The sequence below is a fragment of the Neofelis nebulosa genome, chromosome 9 (genome assembly GCF_028018385.1).
Source record: "Neofelis nebulosa isolate mNeoNeb1 chromosome 9, mNeoNeb1.pri, whole genome shotgun sequence".
Classification (NCBI taxonomy): Eukaryota; Metazoa; Chordata; class Mammalia; order Carnivora; family Felidae; genus Neofelis; species Neofelis nebulosa.
Window position 1 is genome coordinate 83,337,330 of NC_080790.1, and position 21,444 is coordinate 83,358,773.

Below are 21,444 nucleotides of genomic sequence, written 5' to 3' on the forward strand. Positions count from 1 at the left end.
CGGACCATGAGATCATGACCTGAGTTGAAGTCGCGCTCAACTGACTGAGCCGCCTAGGTGTCTTCTGCCCATTTTTTTTTTTAAATAGATTGGTTTTTTGGGGTGTTGAGTTGTAGAAGTTCTTAATATATTTTGGATACAAACCCTTTGTCAGATATATATAATTTGCAAATCTTATCCCATTCAGTAGGTTGCCATTTAGTTTTGTTGGTTGTTTCCTTTGCTGTGCAGAAACTTTGTATTTTGATGAAGTCCCAGTAGTTTATTTTTGCTTTAATTTCCCTTGCCTCAGGAGACATATCTAGAAAAAATGTTGCTACAGCCGATGTCTAGTATCTGTGTCTCTTTAGATGGAACCTGGGATGAGCTGTCATTGGGCTCATACTGAATTTTCCTCTGTGGTTGCCATCTGAGTGGTCAGGGGTAGCATTCCAGACAGAGAGATGAGCTTATGCACATGGTGAGGCAAAAAGACAATAAAGAGCAGGGTGTGGTGGGGAAATTACAGTTGAGCCATATGGTGTATGCTGGGTGGAGAGGCTGTGTGGGAGATGAAACTGGAATTGTCCACTGAGGAAAGAGTGTGAAGAGCTTTGGATGTCCAACTTAGGAGCATGAACTTGACCCTAAAGCCCTGCCCTCACCAGAGTGTGCACAGGTGCTCTATTAAAACAGATATATTCCGACGGGGAAATAAGGGCTCTGTAGTCCCAGAGTTTTGGAAATGTTGGAGGAAACAAGAAAAAGGGCTTCTTTCCTCTTGGAGTTTCTCTGAGCCTATAAATACGTTGGGAATTTTCTAGAAGCACATACAGTAGATAGGTAGAAACGAGACCCGAAACTAAGGCTTTGGGATAAAAAAGAGTAAGTGGGTCTGGGAAATATTCAGGATGAGGGGTAGAAAACAATTGGTGACCAATTAGGTGGTGGGGTAGGGGGCACCGAGGAGGTGTGGCAGGGGAGAGAAGGCCAATGCCACTGCAGTTTCAAGTTCAGGGTTTTAGGCAATACCTTAGCATTTTAGGCACTGGAGGCATAGAGATGATGAAGCTGATTTTGTGGGAAGACGACAGGTTTTGAATTTATCGTGGACTTGTTTTTGTGATGCTGGCAGGTGCCCGTGCCCATAGACTACAAAGCTGGGCAGAGCTGAGACGTTCAAGCCATAGGTACTTATGAAGACCTCCAGGGACAGTGGTGGGGCTCCGATGACGCACGTCTCGTTCACTTACACCGGTCAATCAATAACACTATAGTGACTGGCAGAAGGGTAGAGCCGCCATTGAGCCCTTAAGTGCTGACACTCAATATTCTGATTAGGATCCATGTCATGTTTCAATAGGAGCTGCATCTTTTCTTGCAGAATCACCGCCTGTGCAATGACTATGAATAAGTATGTTGAAGAAAACGTATCTCAAAAGTCCTACACGACCATCAAGTATTTCATGAAGATGCTGAGCAGCGTCAGCGAGACCCTGATCTTCATCTTCATGGGCGTGTCCACCGTTGGAAAGAACCATGAGTGGAACTGGGCCTTCGTGTGCTTCACTCTTGCCTTCTGTCTCATCTGGCGAGCGCTGGGTAATGGTGCTTGTTTCGCAAATGAACACTCAGACGAATGGGGCTCGCTTCTTCTTGTCCTCCCTTTGGCTGCTGCTCCTTCCTCTTCTTCCTTGTCTTCTCCCTCGCCCTCTCCTCCCCCTCTTCCCCATTCCTGATAGATGCTTTCCATCCCCAAGTACCTTCGTGACTATGCCGTAAGTCAGACTAACCTCTCTGGGCCTCTCTGAGTCCACGTTTTCTCCCGTTATCCTGGAACAACGAGGACGCGCGCCTGAGAGCGGAGGTGCAGGGGAAGATCATGGGACTTAGATTAGATACCGTGCCCGTGTGCCACAGAAGTGCAGAAAATGAGTCTTCCTAGTTTCACGTCCCGGCCTCACACAGTCTGCTCTCTTTGGTTTTGCTTTTTGTTCTCAGGTGTCTTTGTCCTGACTCAGGTCATTAACTGGTTCCGGACGATTCCCCTGACCTTTAAGGATCAGTTCATCATTGCCTATGGAGGGCTCCGAGGTGCCATCTGCTTTGCGCTTGTGTTTCTCCTACCTGCTGCTGTGTTTCCTCGGAAAAAGCTGTTCATTACAGCTGCAATCGTTGTCATATTCTTTACTGTCTTCATCCTGGTGAGTAAGTTTCTTTGTTCCGGCACAGTCTGTCTGGTTACCAAGAGGAGACCAGATCTTTCAGGCTATCATAATGTACTCCTTTTGCAGGATACAAAGTGGCAAAGGTGGGTTGGAACTTTGGCAGTCGTGATGTTAGGGAAAGTGCTATCTTCTCATGTCACCTGATGGTACAGGACCCTGGGAGAATCCAGTTTGTTCGCTTGTCCCCCCCACCCCCCCACAGGAATTCTTATTTAAGGAAACTCAGCTAAGTGATCTAAGCTTACTACTGGAAACTTATGAACTGAGCTTGCTAACCCTTGTCATTTGTCTTACTCTCTGACCTAGTAAATGTGCTCGTTAAATGCTACTTGTGTGATGACCTTCCCACAGCAATTTGACATTAGTTGACTGCATAGCAGTGTGTCCCTGCAAATGATGGGCGGTGTGAATACATGTTTAGTATCAGGAGGCAGAAAGTGTGGTAGGAAGAACACGGGCCCGTGTCAGGATCCTGACTTCGCCAACCAGTCTCTTTAAGTTAATGAGCCAGCCCTTAGGAGATTATATTTTGCAGATACTCACTTAGTAAATATGTATTGGGACTCCTACGATGTGCCAGACAGTGCTCTGGGGGCTTAGGATCCGTGACTGAACAAAACACAGAAATATCTCTGTCCTTGTGAACTTAGCATCCCAGAGGGGATGGCAGAAACTAGACCCCAGACATGTGAGTGAGTAAATTATAGAGGATGTAAGAAGGTAAAAGGTGCTATGTAAGGAGAAGTAAGGGCTCAGGCGAGGGTGGAGTGGTAAATGACAGGGGGTTGCGGCTCTTTTTAAAATTATTTTTAATGTTTACTTTGTTTTTTTTTTTTTTTTTTTTAATTTTTTTTTTTCAACGTTTTTTATTTATTTTTGGGACAGAGAGAGACAGAGCATGAACGGGGGAGGGGCAGAGAGAGAGGGAGACACAGAATCGGAAACAGGCTCCAGGCTCCGAGCCATCAGCCCAGAGCCTGACGCGGGGCTCGAACTCACGGACTGCGAGATCGTGACCTGGCTGAAGTCGGACGCTTAACCGACTGCGCCACCCAGGCGCCCCTTTAATGTTTACTTTGAAAGAGAGAGAGAGAGAGCGTGTGCGCAAGTGTGGCAGGGTCAGAGAAAGAGGAAAGAGAGAATCCCAGGCAAGGTCCACACTGTCAGCACAGAGCCCGATGTAGGATCAAATTCACAAAACCATGAGCTCGTGACCTGAACCAAGATCAAGAATTGGACGCTTCACCTACTGAGCCACCCAGACGCCCCAGGGGAGTTGCAGTTCTAAATAGAGTCGTCATGGAAGGCGACACTGGATCAAGTGACACTGGATCAAAGGCTGGTAGGGGGTGAAGAAATTAGCTGAGCTGAAGAACATTCTGGGTAGGTAGGACCATAGGTCTGCAGGCAATGTGTTCCTGGCCAGTGTGGCTGGAGGGATGGGGGATGAACACAGAGGATGCAAGGTCTTTGGGTCTGAGCAGCTAGGAGGAGCGACTTGCTCTTAAGTGAGGAGGGAAGGGTGTGGGTGGAAGGGATTGGACTCGATTACATGCAACGCTGGGTTAGGGGTGCTGCGTAAACCTACAAGCAGAGGGATGAGCAGGCAGGGTCCTAAGCCTGGGGTTTAGGAGATAGCTTGGTCATCTGCAGAGAGCTGGTGTTGGAAGCCGTGAAACCGGACCAGTTGCCAAGGGAGTGAACATATATATCAAGGAAGCCAATATACGGGACCAGCAACTGGTCTCTGGGGCAGCCCAACTCTAAGACACTGGGGAGAAGAAGGAGGTAGCCAAGGACACTGAGAGCAAGTGATAATGACAAAGGGGGAAACCCAGGAGGTACTTTTAAAAAAAAAACAACTTTGTTCAACAGTTCATCACAGAATGCTTCCTAGCTGCCTCACTCAGGTCTAAGCTCTTCTTATAGTATCTCATTCGATCCTCATAACAATTCTATGGCACAAAACTCTAGGACTCACTGTTACCCACCCCATATTACAGAGGGGGAAACCGAGACGCTGAGCCTATGCTTAAGTCACTGTCCTAAATTTACACGCATAGTAAAAGGTGGTGCAGAGACCAATTTGGTCTTGACTCTCAATAAAGTACATAATAAGCATTCAGTATTGTGACTCATTGTGCTCCTTTTCCTCCCGCTGATCAGTTCCCCAAAAAGCAGTTCATCCTTTATCCGTTCATACCTCCCAGTGCTGGGGACAGTGGGTTTTCCTGTCTGAGGAATCCTGGAGAAGAATGCCTTGGGCGACCCTTTCCTAAGTCAAGAAGTAGCCATTTTTTGTTACTGTCTTTGTCCTCAGCACCTTCAGACTGCTGGTACCCATCAGTGATCCTGTGCCAGGTACTCAGACAAGGACTTTCCTCTGTGTATTATCTCATCTGCACAACAAATCTTTGAGCACAAGCCCCATGGGGCTGAAAGAGAGAAAGGAAACTGACTCAAGGACACACATAGGCGAATGACAGAAGCTGAGGTTAAGCCTAGGACTCTGACCCCACAGACGAGCTCAGAATGACTGAACTCCATTGACTTCACTCAGAGAAGACATTACCTATCAGATTATGATTCATAACAGTGCCGGTTATAGTCACACATATTAGTTGTGGTTCAAATATCCCATGTTGGCTTGAGTCCCCTTCTTACACTCAGTGAGTCACCTGGGGGTGTACAGGAGAAGCAACCTGACCTTGTCTTTATCTCTTTACTGTGGTGTTTACAGGATTCTTGTAAAAAGTCATCCAATTTGCTACCCCCACAGGTTACCTGAGGCAAAATTGTGCATTGAATCCATTTTGCCTTGAGCATTTTAATCTCTCCGGAGCATCCATCCTGGGGCATCTGGCTCGAGGGGAAAAGTCAGGCGAGAGTGAGTGAACTACTGCCTCTCCTAGGCCAGCTGCCCTGTCCTTAGCACTCCTAGCGAGCCCTGCCAAGGCTTAGTCAGTGCTCTGGACTCCTCCGTGCCCTCAGAACTTAAGGTGTCAAATACAAAAATAGAACCAAGTCAGCCTGGGGTAACTAGGAACTAGGTCATTTGGAGATGAATATATCAGCTGCTATTAATTACCTACACAAGTGCTTCTCAAATACCTATAGTGCAGAACCAGCCCCCTCCCCCGACATCAGGGGCACATGCTTTTGTAAAATATAATGAAAAGGACTAAGGGGTGCCTGACTAAGGTGGCTCAGTCAGTTGAGTGTCCAACTTCAGCTGAGGTCATGATCTCACAGTTTGAGAGTGGGAGCCCCCATCAGGCTGGCTGCTGTCAGCGCAATGCCTGCCTTAGATCCTCTGCCTTGCTCACTCTCTCTGCCCCTCCCCTGCTCACACTACTCTCTCTCTAAAATGAATAAACATTAAAAAAAAAAAAGACTAAATAGGAAGATGTAATTCAGGAGAGGACATACAACATACAACCTCAAATGTTTTAGTTATTAGAGTCAACAGGCAAGATTGCATTTCTACAATCAGAACAAACATAACATAGGGAAAAGGAAAGTATTAGAGAAAAGTGTACAGTTATTCAATGAATGTGTGTATATAGGTGATTAATATAGAGTGCCATTATTATGCTTATAGTATCTTGGCTTTTTGGAACTGTAAATCAACCAAAAGATACAGGTGAACTTGACATACCCATATTTAAAGCCTACACACCCAGTTTGAATGAACAGCATGTATATCCAGACTTAACTGCAATTAACAGAGTTTTTGATGCGACAAATGAAAAAACACTGGCCACAAACAGAATAGTTTAGATGTATTTGCTATATTTGGTATAGTAGGTATATCAAATTAACCCTTCAGTGATGGAGATATTTGGGGGTCAACATTTGGGAGTCTGTAAGCATACACCATGGATAGTCTTCTCCTCTGATTCAGCTTAAGGATAACCTGGCAAAGCTCTCTCTGGTGCCCCTGAAGGAGAGGAATTTCTATAGTTCCATACTTCCCATAATCTTCCTGTCACTGTTGTTTGCCCACCCTTTTGTGTGGACAGATTGGAGACTAATGTATCTGGCTCTTTTTATTTTTATTTTTTAATTTTTTTTAATGTTTATTCATTTCTGACAGAGTGGGAGGGCAGAGAGAGAGAGGCAGACACAGAAACCAAAGGAGGCTCCAGGCTCTGAGCTGTCAGCATAGAGCCAGATGCGGGGCTTGAACCCACAAACCATGAGATCATGACCTGAGCCAAAGTTGGACGCTTAACTGACTGAGCCACCTAGGCTCCCCTGAATCTAGTTCTTAAGAGCCTCTGGGTTATGAACACACACATGCACACACACACAAATGGCACACACACTTCCTTAAGAGAGGATATTTTTTCCAGAATACATCCATAATTAAGGGACTCGGGGAAAGAAGCCTGGAAGAAAATACTTAAGTGGATTATAAACATACCAGAAATAATTATAATATATGCATAAAATTGTGCCTTCTGATTAAGGGCTATGCATTCTTTCTCAAATGACAACTTTTATGTTGATGGATCTATCATGAAACTTCAAAATGCCTTCCCCCCTTATTTCACTATTTCTTATATGATGAGCGCCTCCGTTCTAATACTGTTGAGTTATCAGCACTATATTCTAAAATAGAATTCCACGTGACATGGTTTATTGTGTGACACCAAGATTTATAATGAGAATTTTAGCGTTCCTTGAGTCATGGTGATAATTAGAGAAAGTTGCCTCTTTATGAAACACATTAACATGTTACCAGAGTACAGTCTTGCTTGTGGAATATTGAATGAGTAAAAAATCTGATCCCTTGAGCATGTGAATTCATTTTCTTTTAGATAAGATAGGTAATGATACATAAAATATAAGCTGTCTCTCCTGTTTTAAAATTATATTCAAGATTGGGGATGAGGTAGAGTCCAGGCTGTCCTGGCCAGTCTCTTTCAGTCTCCACTGCAGATAAGTGTTGTTGTAAGTCATTGTTCAGAACTGTAAAGCATCTGAGATTTTACCCTGTTTGCAAGTTAACAAGTTTAACCTGCTTGTCAAATTTCCATGGACACTTGCAGACGACTCCATGAATCAGAGAAGTCAGAGAAGATTCTGACTCGTGACTCAGAGACGAGGGGCTTTCTCACACATGGCCAAAGGAGTAGCCGGAGCTTCGTGTTGGTTTGTGTCAGTGTTCCATCCCCCGGGTTTCCCCACAGAGGACTCAGAATGGAGGTCTGCACGTGTGGTGCGTGGCAGGCGACGGGACACAGGCACTGAGCGTGAGACTCTATCTCTCTTTGTCTTGAGGGGGATATTACCTCATCCCTCAATGTTGCTTGTTGCAAATGCAACCCTGAAAAATGGCCTGGGTAACAGTGGTTGAGGCCCCGCATTATTGGTACCCCCTGCAAGAATGGGTGGGACACTCAGGACCCGAGGTGGGCTGGCCTTTTTCAACAACAAGTATCTCTGCTGACTTAGCCTCTCAAACTGGGCCAATGATGCCAACTATTTTATAGATATTGTGAGGACCTTCAAGTGTGCTTTGATTTGTTAAATGAATGGTCATATTTAAGATATGTATGTAGTGTAACAGTGACACCTTCCATATTTAATTAACATACATCATTACTAAGTGAGTGGGGAGGGGGCTATGAAATTAACAAAAATTCATTCTGGTCCTACAGTAAAATGACAAGATGATCAGGAATTTTTAAGATAAGAAAAAAAAAAGTAGGTGAATAATTTAGGATGTGGGAGAAAGCATAAAGATAGTTCCAAGGGTTTGTGACTGAGCAACCAGGTGAGAGAAGGCAATGTTTAAATTAATACCAGGGGTGGGTATTGGGTTTGAAGGGTGGGAAACCAGATGTTCAGTTTTGGACATGTACATTTTGGATATGAATATTTGCCTATTAGACATCTAAATGGAAATATTGACTAGGCAATTATATATATGGGTCTAGAATTTATGAAAGAAGCTGTCTCCTCACTGGGAGATAGAAATTTGAGACTCTGGTATATACATGGTTTTTAAAGCATGAGTCTGGAAGAAACTATTCAGGAGCAAGCATAGGAGGAATACAGAAGAGGAGGCCTATCCATATTGAGAAGTCAAGAAAATGTTTAGGAACCAGCCTAGGAGAATGAAAAAGGTGAATAGTTAAGTGGGGGAAAGATCAAGAGGGGCTCATCCAGAAGTCAAGTGAAGAAAGTGTTCAGGAAGGAGAGGGTTCTGGTAACTGTGATAAAGGGAGTGCATGGTCAGGTGAGATGGGAGCAGAGAGTGGACTGTTGGATACAGCAAGTCTGTGATGAGTGGACATCTTCACAAGAGTGCTGGGGTTCGATGGTGAGGAAACACCAGTCGATTGGATTCCAGGGAGAAGGATAAAGAGAGATCGAAGACAGGAGACATAAGGCAAGTCTGTTGAGATCTGGGAGAGGAAAGGGGCAGTAGCTAGAAGGGACTGTTTGGGCTTTTGTTTGTGTTTTTCAAAGTAGAAGCTATAGTAGCATGCCTGAATGCTGGTACAGTAGAGAGAAGCATTGATGCCACAGTAAAGGGAAAGACTTGGTTTAGGGGAAGAGACAGACAGATGATGGCCAGATACCGGGCAATGTGGTTAAGCTCAGAAAGAAATGTAAACAGAAGCCGGGAGACTGGGGGGTGAAGAGGGTGAGCACCGTGTGAACACTTTTATGGTTCTTGCCCACTTATCCCATTCAAAAATAAATACTGTGTGTGCAACTGGGTTAACAGTCTCTGTGATCAAGTTTGTAATGTGAGCATGGCCTTACATAGGATATGGGCTACGCATAGCAATGATAGCGCCATTTTTTAATAAGAGTTTCCTCAAGTTGTTCTGGAAATTGTCTGCTAAATCAGCAAAGAAATAGAAGGTAGTTCCCCCCCCCCCACCAACCTCCTTATTATTTTTTTTTTTTTTGGTAAAATTTAATTAAAACCAACCAACCAACTCATTTTCTTCCAAAAGCTTAAACCAAAAGAATGCTCATTACTTAATCAGACAGCAGTTCTTTTTCATGACTTGTTACTGGGAACAGAAGCAGGCAAGGTGGGTGGAAACAGGGGTGGCACCAGGTAGAAAACAAGGCTCACCTCGCTGTCCTTCTGTTTGCACCTGCTATTAAATATTCCCTTCCATGGGGTCTGGCCCTGCGATGTTATGTTCGTTGTGCCAAAGCCGAATGAATGGGTGAACATTTTACTCGTACTTTGTAGATGCGCTTTTCAGTGGTTTGATGGAGGACCAAGGGGTTTCTTTATTTTGTTTTTAACCCACACGGATGGTAACAAGCTGATCAGGTTGCTTCCCAAGTGACCTAAATTAGAAATTTTCCAGTGTGGTAAAATAAGGTGACTTCTCAAGGGTTAGTTGTTGTTGTTGTTGTTTTCCCCCTTTGTTTCTCCCAACCCAAGACCCAGGGCTCCTAGAAGAGAGCATCCAGCTTGGGGAACTTAATATGACATATGCAGATGCCACATACTCTGCCTCCAAAATAGATGGACTGAGGAAGGAAGGAAGAAGGGAAGGAGAGGAACCTATCAAATAATTCCTGTTGACATGACATGACAACTGCAAATACTTCAAAGAGCAGATAGGAGACTCTTAAAGGAGCTGTTTAAGAACAGGTTGTCAAAATATTGTACCAGTGATCCATTGCATATAACCGATAGATTTTATTAATTATAAACTATAAAATAGGTGGTGTTTTTGGAAACTGGATTTGCCCTAAGCACCAGACCGCACTTGCTTCCTGTAGTTGATCAGTTTTCTTTTATTTGTAGCAGTACATTAACTTCTAGATTATATGTCTGGTGGAAGGAGTCCACATGTGGATCGGGGCCCGTGTCCTGTCTTTATTTTTATGTCCCCTATATTACAATGCCTGGGCCCTTGTTTATTTTTTTACTAAATGGATACTGATAGAAAAAAAGCATGCAAAACAACCGCGAGTGTCCTTAGAACACATTAGATAGTTTCTACATGACACTGATTTTGTTGATTTTTTTTTTCCTGGAGTGATTATTAAATCAGTGTTTTCATGGAATCTCAAATTCAATGGAATCACCCATCTCTGTAGCCACGTGTTTACACCTATTTTCATTTATAGAAGTTAAAAATTACAGAATACTTGTTGATTGGAAAACTGTGCATCACCTCTTATATTATTTCAGACTGACAGACTGAAATGCAAATAGAACGTAATGTGTCTTATATACCAAATTTTGTCAAAATCAGTTCACACCCCAGAAAGTTAAACTTAAAAATACCTGAAGCTGGATTGATAGAACACAGTGGATAATAACCTCCTTTAAAAAGTGTGTGTGTTTCTCCCTCTCTCTCTGACCCTCCCCCACTCACACTCTGTGTATCTCTCTCTCTCACAAAAATAAACATTAAAAAAAAATTTAAAAAAGGTGGGGAGCACCTGGGTGGCTCAGTCGGTTAAGGGGCTGACTTCAGCTCAGGTCATGATCTCACGGTTCATGGGTTCAAGCCCCATGTCAAGCTCTGTGCTGACAGCTTAGAGCCTGGAGTCTGCTTCGGATTCTGTGTTTCCCTCTCTCTCTGACCCTCCCCTGCTCATGCGCTGTGTCTCTCTCTCAAAAATAAATAAACATTAAAAAAAAGTTTAAAAAGTGTGTGTGTGTATGTGTGTGTGTGTGTGTGTGTGTGTGTGTGTGTGTGTGTGTCACAGTTTATATTATCAAAAACATTCTCAAAGACATGTGGAAAGGCAAGAGAAAATCAAATACATGGCAGGGAACATATCTCAATATGTGTATCCACCCCCCCCCCCAAAAAAAACCCAGTTACCACCCCCCCATTCATGTGTTCCCCATGCCAAGAAGGGCCACCCATCTGCCTACCATGCAGCAGACTTGGGGATCTTCCTTGAGTCCACATTTTCACCACCTCCTTACCTGGCCTGTTTTAGTGCTAGTATCTCATAATTTTAAGTCTCTTAACTGATTATTTTGATATCTGTAACTTCCTCCTCATTCTTCTTTTTCTAAGTTCTCCTGGCTACCTGTACTCTTCCAGACTAATTTAGAGCCAGCCTCTTAAGTTCTGTTAGTAAAAATACTTTGGAGTATGTTACCGGAATTTTATTGCATGTACTGAGATAAAATTGTCAGGATCATACTGTAATGTAATCCCATCTAGGAACTGTGTCTTTCTAAAACTCAAATATTTTAAATATCCTTTATTAATTTTTATGGTTATTTTTATAAAGGTTTTGTGCGTTTCATGATGGGAGCATATATTTCATAATATGCACATATGGAGTATATAATATATATTTAGTATCTATATAGTATACTAGCATATATTTTATATGTTATTATATACTGGCACACACTAGTATTATATATATATGTGTTCTTTCATGTAAGTGTTCTGTTTCTTTTTTGAAATTAGGATATGGGATAGATTTGTGTATGTTGATTTTGTGTCTAGTGACTTTATTAAACTTTCTTGGTATTTCTTAATGAAAAAAGATCGTCTTAGATATTTTAGGACAAAAACTAGATCGCTCACGAGCAACAAAAATCTTGTTATTTCATTTTTATTATCTCTACTCCTACCTGTTTGTCTCTTAAAAGTTGGCTGGGACATGCCGAACTGTGTCAAATAGCAGATAAGGAGTATCCTTGTGTTATTTCTAGTTCTAATGGAAAGGCTTTTAATGTTTAATGATTAAGTCAGATGTTCACTACAGATTTCTGGCATATTTTTTTTTTTATATTAAGGGTATTTTTTTCTTTTCTTAGATTACTAAATACCTTATGGTTCTGTCCATTTTTCAAGTTCGCAAACGTGCCCAAACCCCTCTGTACCCTTTGTCACTGCTGACTCTTTGCTCGTGTTTGGTCCTGCTACGATATGCTTCCGATGTCTTTTAAGACTGTTATCCAGTATTCCCTCTCCAGGAAGCCTTCCTGGATGGGCTTCCTGGGTATCTCTCATTCTTCCTTTTGCCTACTTTATAACTGATTTTGGTGTATCCTTCTCTCTGTAAAATTACAAAGTCCTAGAGCTGAGTGCCTTAACTTTGTCCCAAATGCCCAAGACCCTAACATTTGTGCAGAAGTTCAATAAAGTGGTTTTAATAAAGTAATGAATATAAGAATTACTGAAAAGTTTTCTATGGATACTGCAAGTAGGTGATTCCTCTGACTTGGGTAATACTTTACTATTTCTTAGAATTTCTTTCTTTCTCTGTTCTTAGAATAACTTACTTAGAGTCTGTTTGCAACGTCTTGTACTTTGTCCATTGTTGTGTTTCTAGTAGAGGAGGGCATCTTTTGTTAGTTATCAAAGCTTGGAAGAATAAAAGTGATTCTTGAATTTTTAACTTAATTTTATAAGAAGATACACTTTTTTTTTTTTTCCTACGTAGGGAATTACTATCCGACCGCTGGTGGAATTTCTAGATGTGAAGAAGTCCAATAAGAAACAGCAAGCGGTCAGTGAAGAAATCCATTGCCGGGTAAGTGTTAATGTAATGTAATGGTTTAAATGATAAGAGAAAAAATTGTTGGATTCGGTCGACCACTTGATATTAAGGTGTTCATTTCCTGAAGGAGAGGGAAATGGCAAAGGATAAAAGGGAAGGGGGGCCAAGGAAGGCATGAGTAGGGGGAATAGAATGAGCACAACCCCATAGTGGCTTCTCCAAATTGACCCGCTAGACCTCTTGGGAATAGGGGCCCAAGAAATCCCCCTTGTTACTTCATTCAACCTGAAAATGTTTCTGCTGGAGAACTATCACTGTATGTCATTATTTTCCAAAATTATGAGCAAAGTGTTACAGTCTGAGAAAACTAACCTGAAAATTGCCTAATATTGATACAATACACATCAATTTGTTTGGAGGTGCATTATTGTTTTGTGGCTTGCAGTAAAAACAAAACAAAATGAGCAAACAACCCAACAACAGCAAACAAAACAAAAAATGATCCGCATCTTCAGAGTTTAGAAGTGGTAGCAGTAGAGTGGAAATTAGTGATTTCAGGTAACAATTAATCAAGAGCCTGCTTTTTCCGTTTTAGTTTTTTGATCATGTGAAGACTGGGATTGAAGATGTTTGTGGACATTGGGGTCACAACTTTTGGAGAGACAAGTAAGAAGGTCTTGCGCCATTATATTCTGAAGTGGCTCTGGCTCACTCTGGAAGCAGGGCTTACTGAGCTGTATTACTTTTCTGAGTTGCACACCTTTCCTGCGCTGTGCCAGCCTCTGTCCTTTAAGATAAAGTTCAACAACCACAGACACCTAGAACAAGATAGAAGCTTACTTTTCTCTTCTGTAAAAAGCCAGAGCTCTGTAGACCATGTAGGCATTAATAGGTGAGCTCTGCTCCACGGACCGCTTGTGGTTCTCAGGACCCTTCTGTCTAGGTGAATCCACCAACAACTTCCGTTTCCAAGGTTGCCTCTTAGACCAGAGTGGCTGCTGCAGCATTAGTCATCATGCACACATTCCAGGCTGCACGTAGGAAGAAAGATAATGAAGAGATGAGGAATATGTACCAGCTTCCTCTGAAATGGAGCTGTCCGAAGCTTTCACAGAATTCTTCCAGTTAACACACATGGCCTGGCCCTATAGGGCCAGGGCTCCATCACGTGGGCAGTTCTCACTGCACAGGAGGCTGAGGAATGTAGTCCATTTGGTTAAAAACTGAGGGTTCTGTTACTGTCTGTTCTCCCACACTTGTTGAGGGGCTTTGTCCAGTGCAGAGCTTCAGAGCACCTGAGGATATAAATAGAATAACACGCGTTTTACAAATAGATTTAAAATACAAATAACAAAGGCTTTTCAATCTACACTTACATGAAATATTGTATGTGCTTATATAAATGTGTCTGTCTCTGTCCGTTTTTGTTTGTTTGTCCTTGTTTTGTTTTGTTTTAACCTTTAAAGTCTCTGCAGTGGATAAAGAAGATTCAGTGCTTCTCCTCAAGGATCTTAGAGTTGAAATGGACAAGGTACACTAGCCAGGCAGAGTTAGGTACAGAATTAGGTACATGCTTTCATATTAACTGAAAACCGGACTTATGGGATCAAGCAGTAAGGATTAGTGTGACAGCAGGGCTGGGGACCACAGAGCGGAGGAGCCAGCCCACCCGACCACCAGGAGCTGATCGTGCACCTTCACTGCCATCTACATGGGTAGGTTGAGTCAGCCATGGCAGGAGTTTGCCATGGAACTAACAAATGCTCTGAACCAGAGCCTTTTTCTGGTTTGTCATAAAACAATTTGTTAACACTTATCAGCCCATCACTGTTGAGGAAAGCCTTTTGAAAGAGACAGACAGACAGACAGATTTAAACTATATTTTGGTAAATTCCTCTGCTGCTTGCCTTTGCTTTCCTGACTTGCTAGATCCCCTCCCTCTCCCTGCTAACTTACGTGAAGTTGACCAACGTACCAATTTATGCAGTTTCACGTAAGGGAGTTTTTGCGTGCTTACTGTTTGTTTACATGTTCCGACATGGTATTGGATTACACGAGAAATATAAACCATGAACTCAGGACTTTAAAATTTTGCAATAAAATAAAGGTAACAACACAGACACACAGCAAACCGGTGTGTGTGTACGTATATATGTGTGTGTGTGTGTGTGTGTGTGTGATATCATTAGGTGATCAAATGAGTTACAGAGACTCTAAGTACGAGAGCAACCTTTACAAACCTGGCTACACTTTTCTATTAATGTAGAAAAGTTCCTTGGACCTTTTAGTGGACCTTGGTGGACCTTTCAGTAACCTTTAGTGTTACTTTATTAAGTAAAGAAAAAATATTTTATTTGTCTGGAGAGAGTGAGTGCCCAGTTAGCCACGTGGGAGCACAAAGTAATAAAGCAAACTGAAATCTCCATCGTAAAAATATGGAGAAAAGTGGCCATTTATCTTGGGCGGGATTTTACATTTTTTGCAGGCGGGAGGTAGATGAGAGAACCTACCTATCTCTGTTGTGACTTTCTACGCTACCCTGCTTTACATCCCTGGGACCTTCCTAACAAAGATGGATCCTTGTCTTTGCCAAGCCAGCAGTACAGACTTTTCTGCCTTTCTCTCTCTCTTGTTTTCTCAGCCTGGTCCGTTTTCCACCTGTATCCTCCCTTTCCACCCGACCACTTTTCTCCCTTCTCTAGGCACCCCTTCCTTCCCTGGAGGGACAGGAGAGTGTAGTAGCCCACAACAGTTGGTTCCTTTCCAAAGGGGCGATGCAATTAAAGATTTATACCACTCCTCTGCCTCCCAAACAGGGGGAAGTAGACATGAGTAGATAGATGTAGGCATCAGGTCTGCAGCCGCTGGGACAGTGGTAGGAGGGATTGGTGGACCTTGTGATTCTGTGGGTTTGACTGGAACAGCAGAGAAAAGTCTGGCTACATCCTGTCTTGCAGGCAGAGATGCTCTGTCTCTGGGGTACGGGAGTCTGCTCCAGACTGATTTCTACATGCTGCCAGGGTAATTGGACCATAAATACTAAAGAGGGCAGAGCCAACTCTGATTTCCTGTCCGAAAGGTGGTATTGTGTTGTGTCTCACGTTTTTATCTGCAGTGTGCATACTTCATTTCAGTCCTGTATATTTCCATGCCTCATATTCTCCGGGTAGATTTCAAATGCTTCTCTGGACTGTCAAGTACATTGTATGTCGCAGGTAGAGCAGGGAAGTGGGTGTGGGTGTGGAGGAATTTGGTGCTGACGCAGGCCATTTTTAAAATTAGCTCTCCGCAGATCCTATCTCTGGTATGTACATGATTGTTGATGTTAAAGATCACATATAAAGAAGTGGATTGTTTCAGGTATGTTGGGTATCTTTCCATTTCGTCTGGAATCCTTATGCTGTAAATTTCTAGTGGTCTTGCCAGAGAATTCTTGAGGCATTTGATGCTTTGAGGAAGGGTAAAGCGCAATCCTTTGAGTAGGAAAGTTTCTCAGACTTGGTAAAAGTTGCCTAATGATGGCGAAAGGAAGAAAGCACCTAGGCGTGGCTTGGCAGAGAAATGAAAGGTGTGGAAATAAAGAAAAGAAAGTACATATTTCCTATGCTAAATAGATCAGATGTCATTGCCCTTGATGTTAATTCTTCTGTTGATCTCCACTGAAAAGCTAAAGCAATAATAAAAATAACAGAAGTTTAAAAAGAGATGTTGCTGTGGGGCACCTGGGTGGCTCAGTTGGTTAAGAGTCCGACTCTTGATTTTGGCTTTGGTCCTCGTCTCACAGTTTGTGAGATCGAGCCCTGCACCGGGCTCTGCGCTAACGACACAGAGCCTGTTTGGGATTTCTCTGTCTCTGTCTCTCTCTCTCTCTCTTCCCCTACTTGCTCTCTCTCTCTTTCTCTCTCTCTCTCTCAAAATAAGTAAATAAACGTTAAAAAAAAAATACAATGAAAAGATGTGTTGCTGATGCCAGGAGTCCTGGCCTAATGGGCCTAACATGAAGTTGAGAATAAACGGAGAAAAAAGTTAGCTGTGTGTTTAGTGTTGTGGCCCCAGTGGAAAGGATGGCTGTCTTTAATTATTCATAGCCCTCCAGTATAGAACAAAGGACTAGTACCAAGAATGTGGGTTCACATTGTTTCCTTTCATAGCACAGGTGTACCTATAAACCTCTTTGGGCTTATGGTGATCACTGTAATGCATTTCTTTCTTTCTCAACAAATATTTATTGCATGCTGTTTTGCTTACCTGTTGGCATAATAATGTTACATAATGAACTGCCCTGATATACAGCTGTCCAAACAACAGTCACATTATGAAAGCATATGAGTCATGAGTCTGAGAGTCCAGGATCTGGGGCTGTGCCGGGCTGATGCGGACAGGTCTTGCTAATGCTTCAGGGGGTTGGCTAGTTGTCAGCTCATCCTGGCTGGCCTTCTTGTATGTGACTGGAGTAACAGAGCTCTGCTTCATGTGGCATTCACCTTTGTCCTGGGACTCATGAGTCACTCCATGCATGTCCTTCTCACGGTAATTGTGAAAACAAAAGAGATAAGCTTCAATATGCAAGTGCAAGCCAACAGGTCTGTTTTAAGCCTCTGCCCCAATCATCATGTCTGCTGTAGCCCACTGACCAGAGCAAGTAACGTTATTAGGGCCAGTGGCAGGAAACAGGACAGCACAGGTCACCTAGGCCATGGCGGAAGGACATTGCCAAGTAATATGGCAGAGGGTGTAGATACAGGGAGGAATCGAGGCAAAAGATCTCGTCTACCATCCATGCTTATAGTGTACCAGGCACTGTCCTAGGCACTGGCGATACAGGAAAAAGTGGAAAAAAAACAAAAACGAAAAGAAAAAGTCTCTGCCCATATATACCATTCTAGTGCTAGGGGACAGAAAGCAAGATAAATAAATTATATAGCATGTTAGAAAATGATAAATGGTATGGAGAGAAATCTATCTGGGAGGTAGAATGGGAAGTTAGGAGGGTGGGAGGGAGACAGCATGCATCTCTAATGGGATGGATGGGAAAGCCTTTTGGAAAAATGGCTCTTAAGGGAAGACTTAAAGGGGGGGTCTGCAACTGTGGGGCAGGGGTGCTCCTGGTGGAAGGAATAGTGGCTACCAAGCCCCACGGGTGGGAGCAGAACTGCCAGTTTCCAGGGCAGGAAGGACACCAGTGAGGCTGGATGTGAGAAGCACAGTGCTAAGAGGTACAGCTCCAAACTGTGTAGGGCCCCCAGGTCGCTGTACATTTACTCAAGAGAGATGCGGCGTTGTTGTATGGTTTGACTTACGTTTTACCAGGTTCGCTCTGGCTTCTGTGTTGAGGGTAGTCTGGAGGAATGAGGTGGTGGAAGCAGAGAGACCAACTGGGTGCCTGTTTCAAGAATCCACCGAGAGGTGATGATGTCTTGCATCAGGGTGGATCCAAGAGATAGGAGGATAGAAGTGCCAAGGCATGGTGGGATTGTGTATGTGTTCTGATGGCGGCACTAACAGAAATTTCTGGTAGAGTGGACCTGGAGTATTAGTTTGCTAGAGTTGTTAGAGTACCACACATTGGGTGGTTTAAACAGTAGAAATTTAATTTCTCACAGTTCTGGGGGCTAGAAGTCCAAGATCAAAGTTACCAGTAGATTTGGTTCTTTCTGAAGGCTATAAGTGAAGCATCTGTTACAAGCCCCTCTCTTTGGCTTGTAGATGGCCGCCTTCTGCCTCTCTACATGGTCTCCCCTCTGTGTGTGTGTCTGTGTCCAAATTTCCTCTTACTATAGAGACACCAGTCATATTGGATTGAGACCTGACCTAATGACCTCATTTTAACTTAATCACTACTGTAAAGACCCTATCTCCAAAGACAGTCACATTCTGAGGTCCTGGGGGTGAGGACTTCCACCTGTGAACTTCCAGGGGCCCACAATTCAGTCCATAACGTGGAATGTCAGAGAAGGAGAAGAATCAAAATTGACTGGGTGGAGCGGTCATTAACTGAAATGGCGAGAACTATAGGAGAAGATGCATTCGGTCTGGGAAAGTCAAGTTGGAGAACTAGATATCCAAGTGCCGATGTTGAATAGGCAGCTGAATATTCATTTCTGGGATTTGGGGATGAGGCTAGAGCAGGATACAAAGATGGGAGTCGCTGGCACAGAGATGCTGTTAAAATCACGAGACTGGGCAAGATGGCTAGAGAGCAAGTGGAGGTAGAGAGGACCAAGACGGAACCCTGAGCACTCCTACCTCAAGAGGCCAGAAAGGAGAAAAATACCCAACAAAAGAGACTGGGAAAGAGGTAGGAGGGAGCCCAGGGGAATGTGACGTCCCGGAAAATGACCTATTAAGCAGGACAGGTCGGGAAAGGTGAGTGCTAATAACTGGCCACTGGATTTATATTGTGGGGTCACCGATGACCTCAGTACAAGTAGCTTCAATGGAGTGCTGGGGACAAAAGCGTAATTTGTGAATGTGCAAGAGAAAATCCGCGGAGAGGAATTGGAGATAGAAAGCATTAAAAACACTTTTGAGTAATATTATTGAAAGCAGAAGCAGTGAAATAGCAATTGTTAAAAAAAAATACGTAGTTTACTCTGTTATTAGTAAATATTAGATGCATGTATAGCATGGCTGGATACAGCAGTGTCATTTATGTATACATATATTATATATGCACATACATTGAGGTCTACACATAAAATACACACACACACACACACACACACACACACACACACACATATATATAATAATCAGATGAGCTAAACATTGCTACTGAGTTTTTCCCCAAGTATAGTAGAAATGATTTTATTGGTAAAAGCAGCCTTGTTGGTTTTTTTTGTTTGTTTGTTTGGTTTTTTTTGTCAGTTTAGTATTAATTACTTGAAGCTCTGATTTCCTTTGTTTCCAGGTTTAAGAAGTTCGATGACAAATACCTGCGGAAGCTTTTGATTCGGGAAAACCAACCCAAGTCAAGCATTGTGTCTTTATATAAAAAGCTTGAAATAAAACATGCCATTGAGATGGCAGAGACAGGGATGATAAGTACTGTTCCTTCTTTTGCATCTCTGAAGTAAGTACTGTTTTGCAAATAAAAGTTAGTATTCCTGTGTATGTCTTTATAGTTTTTGGAAACCGGTAATAATAACAAATTTGACCTCTTTCTGGACACCTCACAGAAGAGTGAGATCCTGGTTAAAATGTGCAGCCTGGAAATGTGTGCCTTGTGTCACATCATGTCAGGTTATTTTAGAATTGACTGGTTAGCAAATACTTTGTCATGTTTAGGATGGGTATGCCTTTATTCTATCTTCTTAATGTAATTCAGTGCTTTTTAAAGGTGCCTCCTTAGCGAGCATTTTGAAATGGAATATCTTAAGGTGTGCTATTATAAATACGCATGTGGATATAGCTATTTCCTCATAGATTATTCATGCATCGTAGTTTAAGGCTTACAAGGAACATTAGTGATCATACGGTATGACGGTTCTCAACCTAGGCTGCGTATTAAAAATATCTTAGGAGCATTTAAATGATACAAATGTCTGGGCCTCACCCACACCAATAAAACCAGGATCTGTGGTGTTAAGGCCCAGGTATAGGTATATTTATAAGTTCTTCGGATATTTCCAATATGCAGCCAAAATTGAGAGCCACTGACCTAGTCTATCTCCCTAATTTTAAAAATGAGGAAATGAAGACTCAGAATGGTAAAGTGACTTACCCAAAATTTTATAGCAAGTCCATAGCAGAGCAGTAAATTACTGCTCAGTTAACAAATGAGGTCATTTTATCGTGTAAACATCAGTCCTTCCCTGCCACAAAAATAACAGAAATTACAGGTTCTGCTGATTTCTTCTTTCACCGATGAGCTTGAAGTGCATTTAAAGAACATGTCACGTAATTAGAATGCTATCAATGGGAGAGTTGAAATAAGACAAGGAAACTCCAAATTACACCCAACCATATTAACTAGGGTTTTTACTAAGACTGTACATCCCCTATTAAAATTATGTGAGTTTACCCAATCCAAAATAAAAAGAAATAGTGATCAAGAATGGCTTGGAGGTAAAGGCATTATATTGCACTAGGAACAGTAGTTGAGCGCAGTGACTGATTTATAGTCCTCCGCTGCAGTAACTCACTATGTGACCTTAAGCTGGTCCATCTATTTCCTTGAGATTGAGTTTCTTCAAGTAGAAAATGGGGCTACACTTGATCTTTGTTTCCCTCTAGCTTTACAAATTAATGATCTTTCTTACTCACCATTCCTTTCACAGTTGTGGCAAAGGATAATTCAATTATTCAGCTTCACAAAGGAGAGCCATTATCTTTGCAATCACTAAGAAATCTTAGTTTTCCTCTCTGTGTATAGTTCATTTGGAAGCTGGTAGTAAGCAGAAGAAAGGCAAAGGCTTAAGGTTACGGAAGTAGGGAACAGAATTAATGGTCAGCTGCATGGCTGTGTAAATGAGTAGCATATTGACCATTCCACAGCTCCTGAAACATTTTCTTTAGAGAAAATGAAAAGCAGAAAGGGAGGTAATAAGGAACTGTATTTCTGACAGTAATGGACTCAGTGTTGTAGTCCAAACCATCCTATGCAAACAACTAGAAAAAAAAAAAAGCACAAAATGTATTTTTAAAACCTGCTGAAAAGCTGGAAAGCACCAGTGCAAAGAATTTCTTGGCCAAGAGTCAACAGAAAAGGGAAGTCCAAGAAGATGGAACGGGCATTTGGTGCCATTTTTTCCCCTGGATCACAGAG

The 21,444-nt window shown here is 42.5% G+C and overlaps 1 protein-coding gene across 1 annotated transcript in view; it reads left to right on the top strand.

Moving 5' to 3' along the window:
• Positions 1-21,444, top strand: part of SLC9A2 (solute carrier family 9 member A2) — a 100,606-nt gene that overhangs the window by 65,213 nt on the left and 13,949 nt on the right. The window contains exons 4-8 of the mRNA XM_058684570.1: positions 1,364-1,581; positions 1,981-2,183; positions 12,621-12,710; positions 13,273-13,343; positions 19,588-19,749. Of these exons, the coding sequence (XP_058540553.1) occupies positions 1,364-1,581; positions 1,981-2,183; positions 12,621-12,710; positions 13,273-13,343; positions 19,588-19,749 (744 nt within the window). The remainder of the gene's footprint in view (positions 1-1,363; positions 1,582-1,980; positions 2,184-12,620; positions 12,711-13,272; positions 13,344-19,587; positions 19,750-21,444) is intronic.